Source organism: Copadichromis virginalis, linkage group LG23 (assembly GCF_057382275.1).
Source record: "Copadichromis virginalis isolate Kocher_CV1m ecotype Utaka linkage group LG23, C_Virginalis_male_GT1.1, whole genome shotgun sequence".
NCBI lineage: Eukaryota > Metazoa > Chordata > Actinopteri > Cichliformes > Cichlidae > Copadichromis > Copadichromis virginalis.
This window is the reverse complement of record NC_140639.1, coordinates 32279665-32306496: the sequence shown is the minus strand read 5'-3', so window position 1 is coordinate 32306496 and position 26832 is coordinate 32279665. Positions and strand designations below refer to the sequence as shown.

General features: G+C 39.8%; 1 protein-coding gene and 1 pseudogene across 8 annotated transcripts; both read left to right on the top strand.

Moving 5' to 3' along the window:
• LOC146681397 (kelch-like protein 7) lies at window positions 1-10608 on the top strand. Of its 7 annotated transcripts, none has more exons than XM_085447568.1 (13): window positions 1-119; window positions 2162-2285; window positions 2598-2700; window positions 3108-3201; window positions 4103-4227; window positions 4296-4471; window positions 4617-4791; window positions 5163-5266; window positions 5697-5913; window positions 6067-6268; window positions 8379-8476; window positions 8645-8831; window positions 9196-9570. In XM_085447568.1, exons 2-13 carry the CDS (start codon window positions 2178-2180, stop codon window positions 9260-9262), a joined length of 1656 nt encoding a protein of 551 aa, XP_085303694.1. In that variant the 5' UTR covers window positions 1-119; window positions 2162-2177; the 3' UTR covers window positions 9263-9570. The 7 variants fall into 7 exon arrangements, with proteins under 7 accessions (XP_085303694.1, XP_085303695.1, XP_085303693.1 ...); XM_085447569.1 differs by having other exon boundaries at window positions 2159-2285; XM_085447567.1 differs by having other exon boundaries at window positions 1-163.
• Window positions 10582-26267, top strand: LOC146681396 (carnitine O-acetyltransferase-like; annotated as a pseudogene). The gene is made up of 14 exons (XR_014917846.1): window positions 10582-10639; window positions 10869-11167; window positions 12288-12406; window positions 12512-12565; window positions 12926-13091; window positions 14624-14795; window positions 16920-17095; window positions 19047-19147; window positions 19509-19628; window positions 20262-20384; window positions 20771-20906; window positions 21196-21258; window positions 24708-24845; window positions 25595-26267. The product of XR_014917846.1 is annotated as a carnitine O-acetyltransferase-like (transcript).
• Window positions 26268-26832: the final 565 nt, after the last annotated feature.

The following is a 26832-nucleotide window of genomic DNA, read 5'->3' as shown; positions in this document are numbered from 1 at the left end:
CGCCCCCGGGCCTCGTGCTCAGTTTGAGTGTTCTTGAGTTAAAAGTGGCAAGTATGGCACGGATGTAAACAAGGTCACGGCCTTGACCCTTACAAAGCGGGACTTCCTGTAGTATAAAAGTGAGCTTTGCTTTCTTGCACTTGATCTGAGAGATCGGGTGCAGGTAGGTAACTGATTTGCTTTTTTAAAGCCACCATTAAATTCGCCATTTTGTGGTGCGCGTGCCCTGTATTCCTCCCTCGTTTCTTCTTGTCTGCCAGTTAGAGTTAGCTGGCATGCTAGCAATGGATAGCATGCCAGCTAATATCCAAGTGTTTGTGTAGACTGTTTTTTCTTTGAAGGTCCTACCCAATCAAACATAGCAAAACAATAGAAGTATTTTGCTAGGTGATGTCTGGCTATTTCATTGCTCTTTATGTAATTAGGATTTGGCACTACCTTCCAGCTGACTTCTCCCAAAAATTAGTTAATAGCTAGGTTTCATTTGACGTAGACGTGACGTCGACGTAAAGCGCGAAATTTGACTGGCGGTCGGAAGTGAAAAAGATAAGCGCAAAATCACAGACAGACAGTACGCAAAATGCCTATGTCCTGTTGTGTTTACGGATGCTCCAGTAGGTCGACCAGAGAAACTGATAAACGGTATTTTAGAGTACCAAAAATAGCCCAACGAAGAGGAGAAAAATGGAAAATTCTAACCGAAAAACGTAGGAAAAAATGGATTTTAAATTTACGTTTACAGTCGGGAGGAGCAGAGTCTGCCAATGCCCGTGTCTGCAGCGACCACTTCGTCAGAGGTAATGTTATGTTTGCAAACGAACTTATTAGCATTAGGTAGTCGTTAAATTCTCGTTTACTTAGTGCTTTTAAGTTAGTAGTCTAATATTGACTTGATTGGGACTATAGGCTGCCCAAGTGCTTTGGATGACGAAGAGTCGGAGGACTGGGCTCCGACGGTCAATCTCGGCTACGAACGAAAACCCAGATCGGAATCAGTTCTCAAACGAGAGAAAAGAATGAAGCTTAAGGCAGAACAGCATCGATGTGCAGAGGCGATTTTGGATATGCAACAGACGGCTGAGAGCCCGGATTTGAGCCTAGTGACAGTGGAGAACAGGCTACTAACCCTGCCATACAATTGCAATGAGCTGCAATCACTTCTCCATCCTCCTTTGCAATTACCCAAGTCTTCAGAGGTGTCTCGTTAGACCGCTGAGAATGGTTTACCTTGAAACAAACAACTGTCACTCTAACGAAGTCCTAAGGATGTGGCATGTTTGTTGACGTTAAAGCCGCTACCGCTAACTGTTAGCGTGTTTAAGATAAAGCAATATAAGAACAAACACTCACCCTTGCAAACACCAAACTGTATCCATCACGGAGACGTTTTGTTCCAAGGTTGTGGACCCACCCGCTGACAAAAAAATTGTACGCCTCCAGACTCTTGAAAGCTTTCATTTGCTGCCTAGTGTAGTAAGAAGTCTGGAGGACCAAGTAGTTGGTGATATCCACAGCCTCGATAGTAGGCAAATCCTTTACTTCTGTGGTGTATTCGGACATTTTCAAAGAATACGGATCACGTCCGATATATTTTTTAACTATCTGTTTATATCTCTCCCGAGAAACGGGGTCTAAAGTTGCACAATAGCTGCTCTCCTGACTCTCCACAGTGTCCTCCATGTTTACTTCCGCCCTCCACTCAAAAATCGCGCTGCCTCCGCACGTCATCAGAACCACGTGACCGCAACCCAACTATTGTTTTCTACATTGTTTGTTGGGGGCCAACGTCATTTGTACTGGTACTGGAGGCTGTTAAGAGCTAGTCTTCTCCTGAACTATGTGTGTTTGAACTGAAGGGAGGGGGATAAAAGAAGCTAGAACAAGAAACAAAGCTATTGGAAAGTGCTCTCCAGAACGTCTCACTTTTCAAGTTGTTGGGGCATCTCCTTCTCTGTAACCTGTCAAGCTCCTGCATCCATAAAACAGACATGGAAGTAACAAGTGGCCCAGTAGTGCTGTGAAAGCAAGTTTGTGTTTTGATATCGACATCTTTGATATTGCATGTCTGAGGAAATTTGAGTGTTGCTCACCTGGTTCAAGAGCAGCAGAAGGGAAGGAGTTTGAGAGAAACTGTTTACTGAAACATATCTTCTGACAGTAGCGCCGACATAAATGGGATGATGGCCTCCTCATCATGTGCCAAGAAAAATAACAGAAAAAGTGCCATCAGAGAGCGCACATGTCTGACCAACTACATGGGATTCCTTAACCACGTGAGAAAACAGGTGGGTGTTTAAGAATACAAAAGCCTGTAGACTAATGCTGCCAAAAGGCACGACTGTGGTTGTTCCCGTCTTGGTTCTTGTGCTTTGTAGTACAAAGCAAGGTTGACGGGTTAGCGACGCATACTGATGTTATTTTACTGATGAATTTCCTGTGTCACAAAAGTAACACAGGAAACTCTGATTTACCCGACTAAATAATTGGCGTCGCTACATTGGTAATCTCTGACTGGGGCTTTAGGTCAAACACAAGGAAAGTTTGACAAAGTTGAACTTGCTATCTAGTACACCTTTTTGATGACTGATTTTCTCCAGGGCAGCCTCTGTGATGTGACCCTTGTGGTTCAGGGAAAACGCCTTGCAGCACACAGAGCAGTGCTAGCTGCAGCCAGCCATGTCTTCAGACTTATGTTCACCAGTAAGGATAACACAAAACTACACAAAAGAACACACATTAATACTCTGCCTTGAGGCCTTACTACAAAACTGTCTCCAGAGAAACATCAGAGGAGCATCCCTCAGGTTGAGTAAAATAGAAAAAGAACCATGTGAGCCAAAATGTAAATATCTTGTAAAGACTAAAATTAAGTAACTGTGTGAGTTGAACATAATGGTAAATCGACTCTGGTTTTGCTTGCCTTCCTTTTAATTCACAATATACATTTCATTTAACAAAATGGACTGCATTTGGCTTCAAACACAAAAGCTCAATGGTTTATTTCAACAAAGATGGCTAATTTCTGAAACGCGTATGGCTGTTGATGTAGTTCTGTTAATTGTTGTTAATTGTTTTATTTGTTTGTTTGATTTTCTTTTCACTTTCAGCCAGAATGAAGGAGTCTGTGTCTCCTGAGGTGGAGCTCAGGAGTGTTGAGCCTGAGATTCTTGAGCTGTTGCTTGAATATATTTATACCTCACAGTAAGTGTGTTTAAAACAGGGCTATACTGTGAAGCAAGTTGAACCCAATAAGGCTTTGTTTGTGTTAACTGGCTTGACAAAGCTTAAAACTACAGTCAGTGGTAATGGGTATCACAATAGTGGTTAGCAGTTTTTGTTTTGTTTTGTTTTTTTCTTTTAAGCCAGCTTTCTGCTTCAGACTCTGTGTGCACTCACATAAAATGGGATTTTGACGTGTCACAAGTCTTATTCTGCACAGAATAATCCCTACACCGCGTTCCAAATTATTATGAAAATTGTATTTGGTGTCATAAAGATTAGATATGATGTTTTTCAATTAAATGCATGGATGGCACTGTGTCTCAGTGCTCTTTGGATCACTAAAATCAATCTCTGACACCTGTGACTATTAGTTTACCAGGTGAGCCTAATTAGAGGGGAAAAACTACTAAAGAGTATGTTCCACATTATTAAGCAGACCACCATTTTCAAGCTATATGGGAAAGAAAAAGGATCTCTCTTCTGCTGAAAAGTGTGAAATAGTGCAATGCTTGGCCATGGAATGAAAACCTTAGATATTTCACAAGAACTTAAGTGTGATCATTTTTCTGTGGCTGAGTCACAGCACACACAGGTTCATGCAGATAAAGGCATAAGGAAGGTTTCTGCCAGACAAATGCACTGGATTAAGAGCAAGCCTTTTTTTTTTTAAATTTTTAAATTTATTTATTTTTTTATAAATGCTTGGCTCTAAACACATGCCGTAAATAAAAGAATAGGAGAGAACATGGCATTTTTATTCACTTTTAAACCAGAAAGCCTTAACATAACTAGTGCATTAACCTTACTTTGCAGTACACTCATCATATGGCAATAAAAGATTGTTTTCTTTTTTCATACTTTGTGTTTTGCCGTGTCCCAGAATCACAGTGGACAGTACTAATGCAGAGTCATTGCTGAATGTGGCCAACCAGTACCAGATTGAACCAGTGAAGATGATGTGTGCGAAGTTCATTTTTGGACAGATTGATGCAACAAACTGCCTGGGTAACAACAGAAACACAGACCTGCCATTGTGGATTTCTTTGAGTGATTCCTGTTCTGTGCTTTTGCAGGCATTTCAGTATTCTCAGACCGCATGAACTGTCCAGAGCTGAAGGCAGCAGCAGAGGAGTTTTCCTATCTCCACTTTACTGATGTCTGCAGACTGGATGAATTTCTAAATCTGGACATTGCACAGCTCGCGCAACTACTGCACCAGGACAAACTCACTGTCTACTGTGAGACACAGGTACCACAGTGTCGACTAAAATTTTATATTTAAAACAAAAAAATGTAGCCAACTGAAATCAAACTAGACCTGAAATTTAACTAAAGCAAGTTTAAAAACAAAAACACTGTAGAAAGCCTTTGTTCCCACATGTTGCTCCATTCAGGTTTATGATGCTGCAGTGCGCTGGCTAAAGTATAACATCCCAAGTAGACAACAGCATATTGTGGATGTTTTGAGGTGCATTCGCCTACCTCTAGTCCCCAAAACCTTCCTGTCAGAAACTGTAAAGACTGAGCCGCTCTTCCAGGACAACCCACACTGTTTACAGATGATCACCCGTGAGTAGCAAAATGGAGAGCTTGCACTCAAATTCAAGTTTAAGACATTCATGCAAGAACAGTGGCGTAACCAACATTCCCAATGAAATGATCTGCATCATTCAATGGAAGCAAAAAGTTTAAACTGATGAATTTCAGTAAAACCTGTTATACATGTTCAACATAATATTGTGGCTAATTGAATTCCAGGGTTTTGCTGGAATATTTTCTGGGTTTTGTGTGTATGTATATGTTGTTGCTCTAAATGGCCAGTATTGGTAATTTGGCTCGTCACGTGACACAGGCAAAGTTCAAATAGTTGCGATATTGCTTTCCACTGTGTAGATGGATCTATTCATTCACAAAAAAACCCTCATTGCTTTTTGCCTTAGGTGCAATGTGGGACCTTGGAGAGCTCAGCCAACCACGTCGCAAGAAGTACGACAACTGCATTGGTCTGTTTAATGGTAACCGCTGCTACTACTTTGACCCCAAGGTAACAACAAATATTTACCAATTCTAGCCACAGGGGCATCACTTCAGACTGTGTAATATCGTTTGGGTATGTGCTTTTTTAGCAGTTGCTTGATGCTTATTTACATTGCCACCTTAGGTAAATGTAGAGGAATCCCACTGATTACATATGAGCTACCTTTAACCTACTATAAGGAGGAAAAACTCTCAAAGTGACTTCCAGCTCAAGGCAGGCCAGCCATTTTTGGTGGAAGGTTAAGGGGAAATAAGATTGAGAAGATGAGCACGAAGCAACAAACAGTAAATGAGGCTAAATAGTGGTGCACATTAGTAGAATAACGATTTGGTTAATCTTCGGTGTTTGTTTGTTTTGTTGTTTTCTTTCAATAGTTCCATACAATAGCAGGTCTGTTCTAATCATTACACAAGTGTTGGTATTGCTTTCCATTCAGGATTACAGCTGGATGAGCATCAACTGCAAACTGTCAAAACGCCAGAATAGGGTGGGCTCCATTTTAGGTGGCTCACACAGCTTTCACATCAAACACAAAGACTTCTACAACATTCTGAGGAATAGATGCTCCAGGCCAGGGCCACCAACACCTCGTGAGAACATGTCTGCTTGTGTTTTTGAGGGCAAGATCTTCACATCTGGAGGATCAGAAGCGGGTATGCATGGTGATATGTGTATCTCTTGAAGAGACTGTGGGCAGTGAATTGCTATAGTTTTGCTATGAATGTAGTATAACTTGTTATCAGTGGGGAAAGTTTCTAGCCATGTCTGCAAGCATATGTTTCTGATATTATGTATTGTTTTTGCAGGTGGGTCAGCTGTGGACCTCTTTGAAAGTTATGACACAATGACAGAGTCATGGCAGGTCAACACCAGCATGCTAGTGTCCCGCTGCAGTCATGCCTCAGTGGAGGCCAATGGGCTCATTTATGTTTGTGGAGGACTGACTGGCAACAGTGTTTCTGGTAGAGTCCTCAGGAACTGTGAGGTCTATGACCCCAGCACACAACAGTGAGTCACTACAGCTCTGTATGCTGCTTTTTTTTTTTTTTTTTTTTTTTTTTTTGTCTGTGTATGTTTGCAATGTTTGGGACTTTGTGCTTTAAAGGAGGTGTATGAATCAATGGGCATCAGGAGGCTAGCAAAGTTAAAGCTAAATGTATACCACTTTATTGCATGACTGACCAGTGTCACTGGCGATTGTGCATGGTGTTCCTGCATTACGCTGGAATTTTGATGAATTAGATAAAAGAAAAGTGGCAGCTGAAGTATTAGGCTACGTTCACACTGCAGGTCTTAATGCTCAATTCCAATTTTTTTTGATCAAATCCGTTTTTGTTTATTTTGTTTTTTGTCTGCTCGTTCACACTACAAATAAAATGCGACAGCAAACGCGCTCTAGTGTGAACGCTCAAAGCGGCCGCATGCGCAAAAGAAGACGTCACACACAACGCACTCTGTTTAGACCCAGAGCAAACTATATTGTTTGACTGATGGCCCTTAATATAAAGACTTCGGACTTCATATTTCCCAATTTTTGCTTTAAGTTATTTTGTTATTTACATAATAATGTAAATAACCTAATAATGATCCTTATTGCTGTTTAAGAGAGGAGCGGTGCTTCAAAGGATAGTTGCAGATTTCTGTCAGAATCTGCAGGTTATACAGTACAAATAAAATGTTAACGTTTCTCCAACGTTGTCTTCCCAGCAGTTTTAGTCTGATATTATGTATTGTTTTTGCAGGTGGGTCAGCTGTGGACCTCTTTGAAAGTTATGACACAGTTCCCAGCTTTCGCCTGCAGTGTGAACGTAGCTTTAATCTTGCATAAGTAAGCACAAAAGTTACTGTTGTTGTACTGGCCACAGTGGACGCCAGTGTAAAAATACATGGTTTCCAGGTTTCTCCCAGTGCACAGTGGATCTTATAGCCACCCCGGCAGGTGGTCAACAAGGACACCAAAACTTGTGAAAACATGGGATTTCAAAATAATACCATAATGCATCTTCTAAAAATCTTGACCAAATTCGAAGTCAGAAGTAAAGTTTTCTGAACTTTTAGTTTAATTCTATTTATATAATAAAATTATATAATTGATACATTATCAAGATTGTTAATAAGCTCATCCATAGATTGTATGGCTACATGGCCAATACCTTCTCATTAGTCCTAAGTAATGCTAATAAAATACTAGGAGCAGGATGATTGGTTGGTACAAACTCTGTCAAGTTAAAGTTTTATTTTATATAACACCAAATCACAACAGTCACTTCAAGGTGCTTTATATAGTAAAGATCCTACCATAGTGGAGAGAGTTGGTGTTGGTGGCAAGGGAAAAACTCCTGTTAACCAGATAGAACCCTCTGGTTGAACCAGGCTCAGGATGGGGCAGCTATCAGCTGTGACTTTTTGGGGTGAGCAAGGGAAACGACAAAATCAACACTATGGAAGAGAACTGTAATATTTCAAACTCTTTAGCCAGGCTCCTCCGCCATTGCAGTGTTTGAAAAGTATTTTTATATTATTAATAATATTTTTATAATAAAGTATTGAAAAGAGTAATATTACAACTAGTTAGCTTCCGCCATTATTGGAAACTGGAATTGGCTGGGAGGTGCTATGAATTCTGGGATAGGTTGGGCCACGAAGTCCAGGGAAATGAAGGACTCATTTGGAGCAGCCTTCATTGCCTGGCTGTGACATAAACGGCCTTCAAATGCGGCCTCCGAAGCATGCAGCCCCTTAATTGGGGCATAGCATAAGTAACCATTGGTGGTTTTCAAGGCTTCATGTCAAAGCAGAGAAACTGATTATAGAATAGTTTTTGTACGTGGGTGTAAACCAGTCTATTTCTGCTTTGAAGCTGCACATTTTAACAATGGAATTTGGAGATTAATTTTGAACCAGATTTCAATGACAATTCCGGGAACTTTAGGGTTTTTGACACTTTGCTTTGGACATCGGTTTTCGGCACCAAGGTTGTCATTATCAAACATTTGAAAATCTTGCTGAATAAATTCCCTTAAAAGCTTATTCAGAGGGTCATAAAACTCTCAAGAATACGCATTAGATTTTTTTTTTCTCCTCTACACTATATTTATTTTCTGCTACAACCTTCCAGGTGGAGAAAATTGCATGAAATGAGGGTTGCCAGGAAGAACCATGGGCTAGTGGTTATCGACAACAAGATCTATGCTGTTGGAGGCGAAGGGTCAACTGGTAAAGAAAATGGTGTTAAGGAATCAAAGTACTACTGTAGTTTATCACGATGGCCATAGCTAGTAGGTCTGTATAATGCATGGTGGTTTGTTTGTTTGTGTGTGTGGGTTTTTTTTTTTTTTTTTTTTTTTTTTTTTTTTTTTGGGGGGGGGATTCCCTGTTTTCCAGGTGGCCTTGACTCAGTAGAATACTATGATATTACCACTAACAAGTGGCATGCTGCCTCAAGGATGCCATGGAGAAGTCTCTCAGTGAAATGTGTGCCTGTCGGTGACGTCATTTTTGTGCTGGCAGGCAGGGGACTAGGGGCACAGTGCCTCACAAATGTCCTAGAATACCACACAAAAACCAATAGGTTGGTACATCAACTAAATACTGTTGACATAAACTATATGAATAACTAAATATAAAAATGGACAGCACTTTATTTTTCAGAATGTCTAAACATCTCATGAATATGAATTTAAATGTATGTCAGTCAGTCAAACCATTTTGGTTACACTTCTTTAACAAAATGATACATTCTTGTTAGAAATCAACATAAGTGATTGGGCAGTTGGGTTGTAAAAAGTAGTGCCTAATATGACTTACCTTATTATTTTATGATGCTTTAGCCACTGCTGATATTTGTAAAAGAAGCATCATTACTATAAAGTCTGAGCAGTAAACACTCAATCTATTTGCTCAACTTCTTACTGAAACATTTCTTTTGTGTTCAGGTGGGTAACATCCAAAGCTCAAGCTTTTTTCTCCACCAGCTGCATTATCTGCACGGTTGGTCCATGAGAGTTCATTGAAGGCAGCCGCAAAATGTTTTTATTTGCTTCATCCTCATAGGACAAGATACACATTTGATTGTTATGATGCTTGTTTGAGACCCCTAGGATTCCTGTAGTGGAATAGTAAACTGATTTGCACAAGGACCTACTACTGAAAGGGTTACTCATCACAATATTTAATGTGCATGTTTACAGAATGGTTATGTTCTTTTAACTTTGTTTAGCAGTAAAAATTCTCTTGCTTGTAAATGTTTGGCAGATATGTGCTGTTTTTATCGATTCATGACTAACTTAATAAAAGTGCTTTGCTAATGATTTGAAATGTTCTTGTAGGAGTCTTCCCCCCCCCCCTTGCTTTGCGTAAGTTCCTTTCGTGTGTGTGTGTGTGTGTGTGTGAGAGATTATTAAACAGTCGCACATAAATAAGTGACGTCATATTCAGTACTTTTGACAGTTCACTCTTCGGCCGCTCCATCTTATTAGGGAAATTCCATATACATAAATGTAAATTTCAAAACTCAACCCCATCATTTAATTTGTTTTTGATTGAAATTGAATATTACTTTAACTCTTAAATTAACTTCCAATTAAAAAAAAAAAAAAAGGTTTATCATTGATTGAAATTCATTCAGAAATGTTTAACGAATGAGCTGTCACAACTTTCAAGTACAAAGTTGTTATGAAGTCTGTCACATCCCCCCCCCCCTTTTTTTTTTTTTTTTTTTTTTTTATCCTTTATTTATCCTTTTTTCATTGTACTATATATTGTTACTCTTATTTGCCTTGTATGTCTACTGTACAAACTGAACTGGAATGACTGACTGTTCGCTTTATAAGTTCAATAAAGTTTGGAAGAAAAAAAAACCCTCTTCGGCCGCTCCCGTCTGCCGCATTTTGCGGCAAAATTATCCACACCCACCGCCGCGCTATGAATTGTGGGATATATGGGACCACGAAGCGTGCAGCAGACCACGCTTGATATTTGGGGAAATCGACGCATTTGAAGTACACTTCGAATTGGGACAGCCGTCGTGGCGTGGCGGTGACGTAACCGCACTTGAAATGCGTACTTCAAGCGTGCAGACCCTGAATTGGGACACAGCCAGTGTCTGATGTAGAGCAGGTGTGCTTGAAAGCTATTATTTTTGTGGAGTAACAAACTGGCAGCCCTGGAGTGTTTTCTGCTTGTTTTTACCTCAGCAGTTATCACCTTAATGGGGATGTGTCTGTGTAAGCCAAACAATAAATGATTCAGGATAGTTATTTGTCTATTGGCATTTTTTTTCAGCACTGTAACTGCCGGTTAAACAGGTGAATACACTCCAGCCTCATTCTGTGCGAGTTTCCTGAAAATACAATGTTGAGAATCTTCAGCAGAATTATGGTAAGCAATTCAGTGTAGTTGTTTAGGATTTATCTTACTGAAGTCATAACAAAAGCCCATTACCTTGTATTCATAAATATGTGTGAGGTTTTATGTTTTTGTTAACGTAATAATTAACAGAAGCAATTTTTCATGTTTTAACCAAATGAATGCTAGTAAAAGTCTCAGGATTTATTATCTGATCTTCTTTTATTCTATATTCGTGTATTTTTGTCTTTCTGTCTCCCAGGTGAAGTTGGGGAAGATGAATCCTCCAGACCAGGTCAGATCTTATCAGTTAGTGAAGCCTGTACGAGTGATTCTTATTAGTGACAGATACTTGAACCAGCAGAAGGGACTTCCCAGGGTACCTGTCCCCCCCCTCTGCGGAAAACATGTGAGGGCTACCTCAGTGCCCTGGAGCCCATAATAGAAGAGGATGAGTGGAAGCGAGCGAAACAGCTGGTTGAGGCCTTTATGAAAAGAGGAGGGGTTGGAGAGGAACTGCAGAGAAGCCTGGAGAGGAAAGCATGCAACACTGACAACTGGGTGAGCTCATTTACTGCCACTAAAGAGGTTCAAGTTGCAGTGACCAGACATAGGGAACTGACTGAAAATGAATGATCATGTTATAGGGAAGGAAGAAGATGGAATTAAAAAGGTCTCAGGTAGGATCAGTTAGAACAAAAAACATCAGGCCTTATTCATTAGTAAAAATAGAAAAGTACTATAGAAATGCTATTCCAGAGGACTATACTATGAAGAAATTTCAACATACCCAGTCTTTCTTTATATGGCTTCACAAAACCTAAAAACTGCAGGCAGCAATGAAGAGTACTGATAATTAAATGTATTGTGTCAAACAAAGCAGCTCTGTTTCAGAACATTTGGTAACTGAAAACCACTGTGATTGAAAAGTTGAAATGAATCTTTATTGGTCTTATTGATTAACAATGTTGCATTAAACAGTAAAATGAAACACTGTTGCTGCAAATGTGATGACGTAAATCCAAAAGAGAACTTGTATTTTGATCATTGCAAGTGGGGAAATAATTCATTAAGTGAAAGTTATATAAATCTGTCTTACTGCTCACTGTGCTTCAAGTGCTGCCATCAGTTTCTAATCTGACAGCTGCCCATCAGAGTTTTGAAACTTAAATGTTTATATGCATCGGGTTAAAGTTTACTCTGTGTGTTCAAGTCTGACACTGTCCCACAGCCTGATTTGGAAACTAGTTTATCACTAACAAAGTGAAATTGAGTGAATGCTATTCACAAGCAGCAGCAAAAGTAATATTTAGTCTAGAAGTAATATACATTAATCATAATATTTTTGGTTTATAAGTGTTTTTATAAAATATAATTCTTTGACTGTCTTAAGTGAGCTGTGGTACTGCACTCCATTAATTAAAAAAATGTGATTTGATGTATAATTTGTCTATTTGCCCTGAGCCTTATCATTAAAGGCAATGGCAGAATGTACAGCTGTAGTTATAGTAATTGATGAAAATACTCCAATTACAGAAAATGGTGTAAATTTGTCAAGAACTGCAGATAGAGTAGGAACACTTAAATGAAATTTTGCAACATCTTAGAAACTCAAGTGATGACACTAATTTTTATCAGCTGCTTTCTGCAGGATTAATTAACAGCCTGCTACTGTGTGTAGACGACAGACCTGTGGGGGAAGTTGGAATACTTTGGGAACCGGAGCCCTGTGGTGATTAACGCAAATGTCCCGATTGCGTGTCCTCGACTGGACTTCAGGGATAAACAGGGACAAATTAGGTAAACCAACACACACTCTAACACAAAAATGATACCTTGTATATGTGTTTATAGCTTTTTAAAACGACTAACATGTTTTGTTTTTTGGGGGGGTTTGCTGCTTAGGTGTGCAGCCAAACTAATAATAGCTCTTTTGGAATTTAAGACAACCATTGAAAAGTGAGTACCAGAATCAAATTAATGTTTAATTAATTAATTAATCTCCAGAGATCTAAGATGCCATAGTGCAGTTAACACGTCATATGCTCACAGGACCTTTTGAGAATAAATAATGAGGAAACTGATCTCACCTGAGCATGAAACTATTAGTCGGTAAAATTAATTAGGGAGCCTCTGAAACTGAGTCTGTTTTGTAAAAATGCCTGTAATAACGTAAGTTCTAATTCCATCAAAATGTTCCAAAAGACACCAAAACAAGAAAAGTGGTTAAGAGATCAGTTTAGTAGTTTTTGGTACTTGTGTATTGCCTCTATTTTTCAGCCCACCTCGGTTTACTGATGGAGGCTGTGTCTTTCACAGTGAAACATTACCAGCTGAGAATCTGGGAGGGAAACCTCTTTGTATGGAGCAATATTCCCAGTTGCTGTCAACCTGCCGCATCCCAGGTCTGGAGAGGGACTCGGTGGTGTTCCATGCCAAGATCGGCAATCCACCCAAACACATCACAGTGGCATATAACTCTCAGGTAAGATTTTTTTTTTTTTTTTTTTTTTGCACAACATATTACCAGAGTCTTTGTGGAGATGCTTGCAAAGAGCCAAAGCTGTGTTAAAAGCATAATGCGGTTGTTTCTGTCCTGGATGCAGTATACACTTTGCCATTGTGCTTTTGTGGAATAGAAATAAAAGTAATGTTTATATCCACGCTGTAGACTGCCACTATTTTCCTCCTCCTCTGAGACAAAATGAAATCGGCTGATTGGACTCTATGGCAAGCGAGCTAACAATTCCAACAAACTGAACTACTGGGATTCTCTATTCTTATCCCTAATGAGAGTGGGCCAACATATTAAAGTCTATGGGTTAAGAATGGGATATCACTCAAATTCACACGGATGAGTGAATAGTTTACTGTGTATAAGGAAATGGGTGAAATGAGCACACCTTTTTAAAAAGACATTTAATTATTTGCTTGAATATTGTAGTGTAGCGAGTAACATCTTCACAGGTTTGTTACCCCTGGCTATTGACTTGCGAAAACACACTGTACTATATAATGTTAGCTTAATATTTGCTCTATAAACACTACTCGTGACCTACAAAAAACAGTCAAATGGATTCCATTTCTCACGCATACCCTATCTTTGCATGGTCTTTATTCTCCCTTGCTCAAAGGTTATTTTCCTTCCTCTTCTTGTCCTCCACTACCATGTCCGGTTGATAAGCTATCACCAGTTTGTCTGTCTGTATCTGCAAGTCCTACAGGATCTTAGCTTGGTCAATCTCAATAATACACCCTGCTGTTATGTGCTGGATTGTCTCAGGGGCATCTTTGCACAGCCTGCACCTGGGGTTTTTACCTGGTGTGGTAGACCCAGCCTCTATGGATCTTGTGCTTAGAGCTTGTTCCTGTACTGCCATTAGAGGTGCCTCTGTGCCATCCTTCAGTCCAGTTTTTTCCCAGCCACTGGTAGGATTTCTTGATGTCAGCCACTTCCTCTATCTGCCAGTGGTGCATACCGTGCAGGGGCCTATTCTTCTACAATGGTTCTTCTCCTTGCACACAGTTGATGTCGGTGGCATCAACTGTTGATGTCCATCTCATGTACCCTCTTCCGCTGAGGTTACTTCCATAGTAGTATTCCAACAGTTCCCTAGCACCTGATGTGGGCCTTACTAATCCAGCCAGTATGGTTTCAGTTATCTTTCCCTCTCACTCATAACCAAAGCAGATTGGTTAGCATCTGGGGCCTAGCCTGGCGACCCTTATTGAATACAGTCCCCCTGGTCAAAAGTTGAACCCCAGATAGGAAGAGAGAGTTTGCCAGAGATGACAATCCAAGCAAACCAAGTGGAACCCAACTCAATTCTCCTCTCTGCAGACACTTGAACACTACCTGAAATGTTTGAAAGAGTAGCTGAAAAACTCTTTGCTGTTGGCCAAAGGAGTGGGCTGTTCACCTAGTCCCACTACCCAAATGTAAGGCATGTAGTGCTGAGTTGGATGGGAAGCATGTGCTCAGTAATGCTATAAATCTGTGTCCTCCCTTTGAATCAGTTCTTTGTGGTGGAGGTCTACCACAATGATGGGACTCCGCTGACAGTTGATCAGCTTTGTGTTCAGATGGAGAGCATTTGCACCTCCACATCAGAGACTAACACGGAGCCTGTCGGTATCCTCACCACCCTGGATCGTGACTCTTGGAGCAAAGCATATCTCAGTATGAAAGGTAAGGCCAAGCTTAGCTTTAACTCAGATTAAACTAATGAAAAAAGTGTGTGACATAAAGTGGTCAACAGTAACTGATCTTGGCAAAGAAGGGTAATCTGCATTCTCTATGATGTGATGAACCAGAAAATAACACAGAAAAACATTTTTGGCATCTATTTCATCCTAGCACATCATCGTTATTCTCTGCAACCTTGGTGAGCTTGGCTAAGTGCACATCATGGTGCTGCAGGTTCTAATGGGTGACCCAGCTAGTTTGCAGTGGATCTCAGCTAATTATTACAACAACACAATTTACAGGTTACAATTACAGAGTTACAAAAGACTATTATCAGCCTGGCTAGCCGGTAAATAAAACATGTGAATGGAAGAGCCAAAGCTAGCTTGTTAGCAACAACTGAATTTGTAAAATGAAGCAAGAGGATTTTCCTTAGTAAATTAAAAAAAAAAAAAAAAATAGAAAAGAGGGAAAAAAAGATTACAAGTCAAACTTCTAGACTTGGGCAACCATCAATACTGCACACCCCAGGGTCCTATCCTAAAAGGACAACACTGAAATAACACTCAATAAACAAAGTTTAAAAAAAGGCACTTTTTCATTGTAAGTACCCTATGATAGTGGAGAAAACATCAGAGAATCCTCCCTTAGCAAGTGCTTGCTGACAATGGGAAGGAAGACCTACTATTTAACAGGAAGTAACCTCTGGCAAACCTAGCCCAGCAATTGAAAGGAAACCTTTTTCTCCCACTTGTGCCCAAAATATCTTTGTTTTGGTAAACAGAGTTCATGACACTGGGTGAGGGCTAGAAAATCAAGTGTAGACTGAATTCTTTGCTTTCACTGTCAACTCTTTGTCATAATTCGCTACTAATCTAGTGATCTGTTTCACTCCATCTTGACAACACTTGAGAACAGAATCTTTAGATATTTGAACTCAACTCAAATCTAAATTGCTCCTCCTGTGTCTCTAGTTCAGTGAATCAGTCTTAGCCTCTTTCCAACACTCTGGAGTACACTTTTCCAGGAAGGCTGAGCAGTGTGATATTCTTCTCTATAAATTAAGAACTTGCTTAGAATCATTTTCCACAAAGTCCAGAATGATCAGCCCCATCACAGCTTAAATATCATACTACCATGTTTTCAACTACAGGCTTATTTGCTGTAGAACCAGCTCCTATTCAGGAGAAAGATCCACTCCAGTTTTAAGATTAGATGTCAGAGATTCAATTTTTATAAAACTTGACCCTGAACCATGCTTTAGTTATGCTGGTAGAGGACCTCCTACACCATCAGTATCAGCCATTATTGGATTAGCATGGGAGGAGGAAAAAAATACAAGAGGTACAATCTTTTAAAATGCTCATCATTTCCACTCAGCATTTTCATTAAAAGAATATATAACAAATTCTCACCAGATGCCATGTTTACTGTTTAATTAATGAATATTTCACAAATTGTAACAATTACTTCAACAAAATCTTTCGACCAGTAATTTTGTTTATTCAAAGGTATTTTATTGTTAAACCAAAATGTCTCATTTAGGATGAAAAATGCACCAAAGAGGAAACTTTGGTGCATTTTAAAATATGTGTGACCTTGGACGTGCATATGAACATACTATTTAATAAGAAGGTGCCCCTATTTTTGCATTACAAACGTTGAGGTTGGGTGGGGAAGAGCATGCTGAGCACTTCTCTAGTTGGTGAGTGTGTTTTATGAATGTATGGATAAATAGATCAACCAATTCCTACACCCCTGGTCACGCTAGTAAAAAAGAGACGAGAAAAGGAATGATGGCGATGTTAACTGACTTGATGCATGCCTAATTATCCAGGTAAGGTTAGGGAAACCTGCAGTCAGATGAGAAGTCACTTGGATGACGAAATGTTTCTCCTGCTGAAAACTGTACCTTCAGGTGAACAGAATTAACTTTCTGGGGCAATGTTAACTTTTTTTTTTTTTGCACATAAGTGAGGGGTGAAATTGTATAGTGTTACTTGCCTTTGTGTATTTGCATGTGTACCTGTGACTGCTTCATGCGGTCTGTGATGGAGACACTCTGTCATAGCAAGATCTGTTAAACTGTTAAAAATCATTGGGTTTGGTTGGTTTTGTTTTTTGTAGATCAAACAAACAAAGAATCACTGTCAGCCATTGAAAGGAGCATCTTCACATTGTGTTTGGATAGAGCCATACCTCGAGAGTCTGACAAGTACGTCACATGTGATTTCCACCTAATAACACATGGAGGAGGCAGCCAGTGGAATAGTGCCAACCGCTGGTTTGACAAGTCACTGCAGGTGAGAAACAACCTGCCTGAAGAAATGGATGGTTATGTGGTATTTTTTTGTGTGTGTGTGGGGGGGGCGAAATTCCCATCTGGCTCCCCTCAGTCACCTGATATTCATTAACTTATTTAATGGGCAACATGGAGGTTCAGTGGTTCACTGTTGCCTCACAGTAAGCAGTTACTGGTTTTCCAATCCATTATCAGCTCGTTGAAACATCGCGGCAAAAGGTCGAGGGAAAGCACCAAGCTTTTTAAATAGACTAACAATGAGGCGGAGTTGTTGCTGCCAGTAACACAACAGTACAAAGTTGCCAAAGCGAGTGAGAATTAAATAATTTGAAGAAAAGCTATCTGCAGCATGTACAAACTGATACAAATCTTTAATAGGGCTGTCAAAATTGAGAGCAAACAAAACAACTGCTGTATAATGCCCTCCGCTATCTTTTTTTAAAAATTGGTCACATGCCTGCATCACATGACTAAAATGCGTCATCATTTTAGAAAGTCTGCGTTTTTTGAGTGTCCACGCGGGACAGCTCCGTTTTGAAATGTATGCGTTTTCGAGAGGGTTTTCAAAACGCTGCGTTTTTCTTTGGGGAAAGCGCCGTGGACGGGAGGCCAAAACGGAACGAAAACGATGCGTGTACGTGTGCACGTAGCCGTCTGCCTTAGGTATGAGTGTGAATTGTTCTCACTCTGTGGCTGATGGGATAGGCTTCAGCCCCCCCTGCAACCCTGAATTGGATATTTAGAAGAAAATGAATGAATTTACTTTAGTATACTTAATGAAGCCATCCAAAATGTTGTCTTTGTAGGTGGGTGGGTATTTTCTTATACAATTTCTTATTAAAATTGTGTAGAAATGAGTTGAAATCTATGCTTGTAATTGCTTTTTTTGTCTTCCTGCTACTTCTATCAGTCAATAAACACTAGTGACCCATGCATACATAACTGTGCAACAGCATTGGCTCCACTATGTTTGAGGACTGATGTGAAATGTTTCAGACGATGATGAGCTGTTCCTTTCCTTCTCCATGCTGTTTTCTTCCAGTTATTCTAGTTTATACAATAAGGTGCAAATCACTGGTTAAACTGAAAAACTTAAGAATAACCTTCTGTATTTACATACATGAAGGGATCTCTTGATTGTATACTTGACCTTCTCGAGTAATGATGTGGTTAAGGAAAACCCTTTATACAATGTAGCTAAAGAGAAAAATTCAGTGTTCATTTTATTTCGTGGCCTTTTACTCTATTCACTTATTTTGCTATCTTTCTGCCTTTAAAAAAAAAAAAAAAAAACCCCAGAAGACCCGTGTCTTGCAATGTAAGTTTAAATTACATTTTTGTAATTAAAAAGTTCAAAAATGTTACAGTACAGCGACTTGACTCATGTAGATATCATGGTGTACCTCTTTAATCTGTTTTAGTTGACTAAAATGTTTGTTTGTTTTTTCTCCTCTGTTGTATTCCTCTATACCCGAGGTATGTCCAGCAGACATTCCTGGTTTCTAAGTAAGAAAGTAGTTTTTTCTTTTTTTTTTTCTTCAAATTCCTGAATTATAATAATAATAATGGATTGGATTTATATAGCGCTTTTCAAGGCACCCAAACCGCTTTACCAATGCCACTATTCATTCACTCTCACATTCACACACTGGTGGAGGCAGCTACAGTTGTAGCCACAGCTGCCCTGGGGCAGACTGACAGAAGCGAGGCTGCCATATCGCACCATCGGCCCCTCTGGCCAACACCAGAATTATCTGCCAGGTCTCTGAGTATGTGCTATTCCCTCCCAAAAAAAGATTTGTTTCACTGCACAAATGTGTGTAAAGCAGCATATTCGTGGGGTATGTTAGTTTCTAATCCACAACCATTTAGTGACAGGTAGGATCATAAAAATTGCAAACATGGAGACAACACAATTGCAATTAAATCCTAATACTGTTTCTGTCTTTCAGATAATTGTTGCAGAAGATGGGTCATGGGGTTTAAATCTGATTCATATTGTTGCTGATGGTACAGTTAGTATGGCCTTAACTGACTATCTTGTCGCATCCATGTAAGTGGAACCAAATTGTTTTTCGGTTATGTAGATTTAGGCTTTTTCTTTTGTTGTGACATTACTGAAAATTCAGATGTTAAATTTTAAAATCATTACATGGCATTAACACAGATGTATGGTTTTCGTGAATCACACAATTTGGGTACATGTATGTATTTATGTGTGGAAGGTATGAATGAATTTAATTGTTCACGCCTGGGCTATGATCACTTGGCTGTGCAAACATCACCTCCTTCATGACTTAAGGATTAAAGGAGGGCACATGCTCTGTTTGTTTGGCATACTGTATGGTGCCTTTGGTTTGTTACTTCATGTGATATTGTTCCACCAAATGTATTTGCCCTCATTTTTGAAACAGGAAGAAGCCAGAGATGAGGCAAGCTTCCATTCTGCCTTTACCTATGCCCCAGAAACTACACTTCCATGTCACCCCTGATATCAAAGAGATCATTGAGCAGGCTAAAAGGAGCATGGACAGGTGAGTACATATCACTTTTAAATTGTTCAATATGGCTCATGTTGAACAAACATCTGCACATCTGGCACGAAAAGACTGTCATCCACTAACAAAGCTAGGGCTAAGGCATGGCTATTAGAACAAATAAAACATTTGGTTATATGTATGAAAAGAATATGGTTAAAGGTTATATTGCACTTAGAAATGATGTTGAAAAACAAAATGGGATGTTACACACAACACATCTTGTGTGAGTTTTAAAATAAATTTCACAACACAAAGCAACAAATGTGTTCAAAATTGAATACATTGTGGTATTTTTATTGTGTTGGTGTAAACCTGTCCTTCATAAAACTCAAGTGAGCTACAAAAAAGTGGCTTTTGGTCTTGCTGCATAAAAATCTCAATGTATGTAAAGCACCCAATTAATAGATGTGAATATGTTCAGGTTTTCTGTAATTAGAATTAATAGTGTGTAATATATCCCTGACCTTTATTACAGTTTGTTACCACAAGTCAAGTATCAACAAAGTGCCTAACCATAATCTCGCCTCGTGCACCAAAATGGCATTTGTGTGTATTCAATGGTTACTTGTGTTTGACACAGTCTGTTATTGCATCTGTATAATGTTTGTTCCATTCCTCCAACTACAGAAACATCCAAAACTTTGATCTGAGTGTTCTGGTTTTTGACCACTTTGGGAAAAATTATCTGAAGGCCCACAACATGAGCCCTGATGCTTTCATCCAAATGGCCATACAGCTGGCCTACTACAGGTGAAATCCTGAAACCTCATGGAGAATGAGATGTGTATGCAGAATGTTGTCAGATCTGACAGACAGACAAGCAGCTTTACTAGAATGTTTCACACATGGAGATATGTGAAATAACACTCCCTGACATGAGATGTCTAGCTTGTTCATAGTTTATAAGCACTTTGGAGAGATTGGGATGCCCCACAATGTATTTCATATGGTATTTAAAATTCTGGCATTTATAGTGAGGAAAAACTGCTGTGATCTCAGCCAGTATGCTTACATTAGCCCAAAGGAAGGAGGAATTACTACATCGCAGAGCCAGTATTTCTCTCATGAGTCAGTAAGTTTTAGAACTTTGTTGCAACGCAGTTTATGGAAAATCTTTCTCTCCCTTCTCTTGACAGGATGAATAAGCAGGTCTGTGCATCATATGAAGCTGTCAGCCAGCGAATGTTCAGGCGTGGACGTGTGTCCCTACTGCTTTCAACGACAAGTGTCTCAGCTGCCTTTGTCAAGGCCTTTGATGACCCTCAAAAGCAGGTCTGGCAAGATGGGTAACATTAAATCCAACTCTTACAATCAGGTTCATAAATATCTGCACAGGGACAGTTGTTGTTTGTACCTTTGAGTGTGTACAGCACTAAAGTGGAGTACTGTTGATACTCGTGCTTTTTGGTTGTTTTTTTTTCTCCATAATATAAACCTTTATTTCATACTTATAGATGTACAGTTAAAACAATGTTGTCATTCTCAGCTCGGTATTTGACACAGTTTGTGTTTGGGTCAGAGTACAGCAGTTCACCAGACTTCATCTTTCTGTTTTACACAGAACACGGAGAAGATTGATCTGTTGGAAAAAGCCATAAAAACACACAAAGAGAATATTAAGGCGGTGAGTAACATTTACAACATTTAGTTCTTCAGTTTTGTGGAGTTTATATCTTCTGGCAGCAACTGTTCTCTCCATATACTCTGAATTAGTTTAAATTTTCACTCTTGCATGTTGCTCTATCAAATAAAAATTTGTTAAAGTATAATAATAACCTATTCCATCAGTCTTCAAAGGTGTGACAGTGAAAATATCTGACAACGAAAAAGAACTCTAGAGAAGCAAAGAAGACCTGTGTACCTACACAGTTGAATAGTGGGAGCATGGTATACCAATGTACTGATGTGCACCACTGCTTTGGTGGGAAAACTAGACAGGTCTTACCATCAATCTTAGAAAATGGAGTAGATGCAACTATACTATATTACTCACCTGCCTTCACACGCATTGAATTTGAGTGACATCCCATTCTTAATCTATTAACATAATGTTGCCAGCCTTTTGCAGCTTTAACATCTTCAACTCTGCTGCAAAAGCTTTCCACAAGGTTTAAGAGTGTGTTTATGGGAATTTCTGACCGTTCTTTTAGAAGCACATTTATTATCTGGAAGTCCAACTCCTGAAAAACAACCCCTCGCCACCAAATTGTACACTTGGACAGTGCAGTCACACAAGTGCCGTTCTTCTGGCAACCATGAACCACTGGCAACCACTGGCTTGGCGAACTCAAAAGGGTGATTAATCACTTTGTACTCTAGAGTCCAGAGGCAGTGTGTTTTACACACCCCTGTCAATGCTTTGCATTGCCCTTGTTGATGTAAGGATTGACTGCAGCTTCTCAGCCTTTCAAACCTATTTAAGATAAGATAAGATAACTCTTTATTGTCATTGCACAGTCATACATAGTACAGTAGTACAATGAAATTGGAAAAACTGTCCTACGTCGGCACTACATATAACACAACACGACACGATATGACACATCACAACGTAACAAACAACACAACACAGTATATTAACTTAGTATAAAAAAGAAGAATAAGTGTATGTGTATTGCACACTGTTATTATTGCACATTAATTATTATTGCACCTTGTTATAAATATAAATATTATTGTTATCGTTTTAAACATTGTTACCTCCCCCTAAAAAGTCCAGGGAGGTATCCAGTCAGGTCAGCTATTTACATTGATCAGGGCTATTGCCCTGTTGTAAAAGCTGTCCTTGAGTCTATTTGTTCGGGACCTCAGCAGCCTGAACCTCCTGCCAGACGGCAGCAGCTTAAACACCCGGTGTCCTGGGTGTGTGCAGTCCCGTAGGATGCTGCGTGCCCTCTTGAGACGGCGAGTGCTGTACAGGTCCTTCAGGGAGGGAAGAGGATGTCCAATGATTTTTTTGGGCCATGTTGATGACCCTCTGGAGTGCCTTTCTGTGTGCTGTGGTGCAGCTGGAGAACCACACACCGATGCAATATGTCAGCACACTTTCAATGGAGCAGCGGTAGAAGACGGTCAGCAGCTCCTTCTTCAGGTCCATTTTTCTGAGGATTCTCAGAAAGTGGAGACGCTGTTGGGCCTTCTTTAAGACCGCAGAGGTGTTAGAGCTCCATTGGAGGTCTGTGTCTATGTGCACACCCAGAAACTTGAAACTGGAGACCCTTTCCACGCACTCCCCGTTGATGCTGACAGGCTGCAGCTCGGACTTCCTCCTTCTGAAGTCAACTACCAGTTCTTTTGTTTTGGTGGTATTGAGGTCCAGGTTGTTGTCTGCACACCAATCTGACAGCCTCTGAACTTCAGCTCTGTATGCAGTCTCATCTCCCCCTGAGATGAGCCCCACCACAGTGGTATCATCTGCAAACTTGATGACTGTGTTGTCTGGGTGGGAACTAACACAGTCATGTGTGTACAGAGTGTACAGTAGGGGACTCAGTACACAGCCTTGTGGAGAGCCGGTGTTGAGGCTGAGGGCTGAGGAAAGATGAGGCCCCACTCTAACTCTCTGTACACGGTCTGAGAGGAAGTCTCTGATCCAGCGGCAGGTGGTGGAAGGAAGTCCAATTTCCAGCAGTTTATCTATTAGTCTGTCCGGGAGTATCGTATTGAAAGCAGAGCTAAAGTCAACAAAGAGCAGCCTGGCGTAACGGCCCTGCACTTCCAGGTGAGAGATGGTGGTGTGGAGCGTTGTAGCAATGGCATCTTCAGTTGATCTGTTAGCTCTGTATGCAAACTGGAGCGGGTCGAGTGTGGGTGGCAGGCAGGACATGATGTGACGTCGGACCAGTTTCTCAAAGCACTTCATTATAACAGGTGTTAGAGCAACTGGTCGGTAGTCGTTGAGGCTGCTAATGTTAGTACGCTTTGGCAGTGGGACAATTGTGGCTGACTTTAGGCACGGCGGGATGCAGGACTGGGACAGTGAAGTGTTGAAGATCTTAGTGAAGACCCCAGCCAGCTGGTCTGCACACTCTTTTAGGACCTTTGTGGTTACCCCATCTGGTCCGGTGGCCTTCCTGGGGTTCACTGCCCTCAGTGTGCGCCTCACCTCATATTCCTGCACTATGAGGCTTGGGCTGCTGCTGTCCGATGTTTTTGCTGCTGCTGCCTCTGGTCCCTTCACCTCAAAGCGTGCGAAGAAGTGGTTCAGCTCCTCTGCAAGCTCCGCGTTACCCTCAGTCAACGTGGTATTGCCAGGTTTGTAGTTGGTTAAGTGCTGAACTCCCTGCCATACCTGTCGTGAGTTGTTGGTGGTGAAGTGGTCTTCGATCCTTCTCTTGTACGCTGCCTTGGCCTCTCTGATGCCTCTTTTCAACTGAGATCTGGCTGCACTGTACTGCATACCATCACCGGATATAAAAGCGGCGTCACGTTGCTTTAATCAACTTATTTAATCATATTGTAATTTTGTAGATTTTCAGATTTGAATTCAATGAGATTGCTGCAAATATTCATCTAACGAGAATGAATATAAAGCTGGCATGATCGAGGAAGCGTTTTTGTTTGATTGTTAGATAATGTTGAATATTCACATCACTTCAAAAAATTGTAAATGAATACACAGTGTGACTGCATTAATAAAACTACAAAGTGTGTACTTCAGTGCTACTGACAAGGTCAGAACAATAGTGGGCTATTTAACTACTAAGCAACAAAGTGTTTCTGTGTACAAGTTCATGCAGTGCCTGTAGTTGGTGATGGAGCCACCACTTATTTTCATTCTTGTCCTTGTACCTGACCCCCCCCCCCCCCCTCCTCCTTTTTTTTTCTCTTTTTTTTTTAACATCCCTTAACATTGACCTATAAACCATTTAAGTATACTCTATGTATAAACCACACTCATCTACACATAATAGAGAACTAGGCCAAGTTCCTATTTTAAATTGGGTTAGGGGTTGCAATGCATAACTTGGTCCTGTGTCTTTAATCTTTAATTAAAGATATGAGTGTGACAGACATGTAATAGTATCCCAAAGAGTTGTTGGTTAAATATGTAGTATTTTTCTTTTCTTACAGGTAATTGGAGGACATGATATTGTAGCCCATATCATTGCTCTCAGATTGCAAGCTGTTGAGAATAAACTCCCCATGCCTGACATCTTCAGAGACATCTCATACAAAAAAATCCTTAACTACCAATTCGCCGCAAGTCAGGTAAAAACACATTAATGTTGCTTTGTTTATGTTGGTGAAGGGCTTATAGGTAAAACTGATATTTCTCACTAACACATGCATGTGATTAAATAGCTACCCAGCAGAAGTCCTTGCAGGTCATTATGTAATGTCCAAAAAATCTAAAAATTATAAAAAATCATCAGTTGTATGTGTCTACAGATATTTTAGTTATTAACAAAATTGGACATTTATTTAAATGTTCCTTCAAATTTCATAAAAAAATACTCAACCAGTGGAAGTATACTAAAGTGGAAGAAATCATCATTAAAGAAGACCCTTTGTAAAATTGTATAGTTTACATTTCTTTTAAACTCTGATATTGAACATAATATATAGAAGTCAGTTTGGAGTGGAAGACATCCATAAAACCCAACAGTGACTTCATACAGCAGAAAGACCCACAAACAACTGTGGATGGCTGCAGGGTGCAAGTATTCTCATGTCCATGAGAGCGATCATTTTTCTGCCCGATTCTTGATGTTGTATTAAAAATGAACCTTTTTATTTAAGACTAGATTTCTTCACATTCACACAAAGATTTAAATTGGAAGAAATGTTTAAGTCATCGCAGCTCTTAAACATCTGACACTTTTAACATGACTGAATTAAAGTAGTAGTGCATTTTAGTTGCATCTCTAACATTTCATTTCACATATTTTGTGGTGGGACTCACAATGTTATCTAAAGGTCTGTAAAGCAACGTTCTCACTTAAATTTCTCTTCACAAGGTGACATCCAATACCGGCTCTGTGGGAGTCCATCAGGTTGATGAAAACTCTGGATACAGTTTGTGCTACAGTGTACATAACAGTCACTTCATCATTGAGATGGCAACTTCCAACACCCACAAGAGACTAAACACACGTCATCTGATCCAAAATATGAAGGATGCACTACTGGACATGAGGGCTTTGCTGGAGCAAGCTCCAAGAGCAACTTAAAAATCATCCATAGCTAAACTCTCACCTTATTTTTTGCATTTTCTTTTGTTTTATTTTTATTTTTTTATTTGAATGATTATTGAATTTTTTGAGGGGGTGGGGATTTCTCATCACTTCTTTGATTACTTGCTCAAAAATGGGAGATTCCATTCTAGATTTAAGTTTTGATCTTTTGTGAAACTTGCAGAGACCGGGTAGTCCTGTGAGTGATCTGTGGTAGGTGGGCTGGAGCAGACAGTGTCATGGCACACATGCTAAACACAAAGACACAGCTGAGGAAAATCCTTACACAAAAAAAACACTAGGTGTTAGTCTTAATTGTCACACCCCAATTTCTATGTGCATTTTATTTGAGAAATGAGTGCTGAGCTTGAAGCCTAAAGACTATTATGCTTCTGTAATAAAACACCAATTTCAAACATTAGCTGTCTGACTGAAGTTCAGTCATTTGGATGTAACTCCTTCCTATAGAGATGCATTGATGCAAATGTCTAAAAGTAGTTTGTCCAGGTGTTTAGACTGAAAGTGAATATTTTCTTTTACAAAAAGTCAACTAAATTGTCTTTGCTTTGCAATCCAACCTCACTATGGCAAACTTTTGGACCAAAAAAATTTTTTTATTTTCTAGAGTGCATCTCTGGACATTGATAGCTATATTCAGCTAAGAGGACATCTCTCAGAGCACACAAGATTTTGAATTTTTTCAAAGAATGAAATGACAATTCCTGCCTAAGGAATTAGAAATGGGCAGTAATGTAACATACAGGATACCAGCTGCTGTTAACCCTATAATGCCCTTTGTATTATATTTGATACATGAGTATCAGTTTCTGAGACCTGAGATCTCATCAACATGATCAATACTTGCCATAATTTCAAAATGTTATGGACAAAATTATTTTTTTGTCTAAAATAACATTGTTTACAAAAAAGTGCCAAAAACACCCGATGTATCAAATGCGATACACTAAATATGTCATACACAACATGATGTAGCAAAAAAAAAAAAACCCGTGGATTTTGTT

Excerpts from the sequence above, each read along its gene's own strand:
- LOC146681397 (XM_085447564.1), top strand. The coding sequence starts at position 718 with ATGGATTTTAAATTTACGTTTACAGTCGGGAGGAGCAGAGTCTGCCAA. Across the intron at positions 798-2,161 it reads CAGCGACCACTTCGTCAGAG|CGCCGACATAAATGGGATGA; the intron begins GTAATGTTATGT and ends TTCTGACAGTAG. Across the intron at positions 3,202-4,102 it reads GAATATATTTATACCTCACA|AATCACAGTGGACAGTACTA; the intron begins GTAAGTGTGTTT and ends GCCGTGTCCCAG.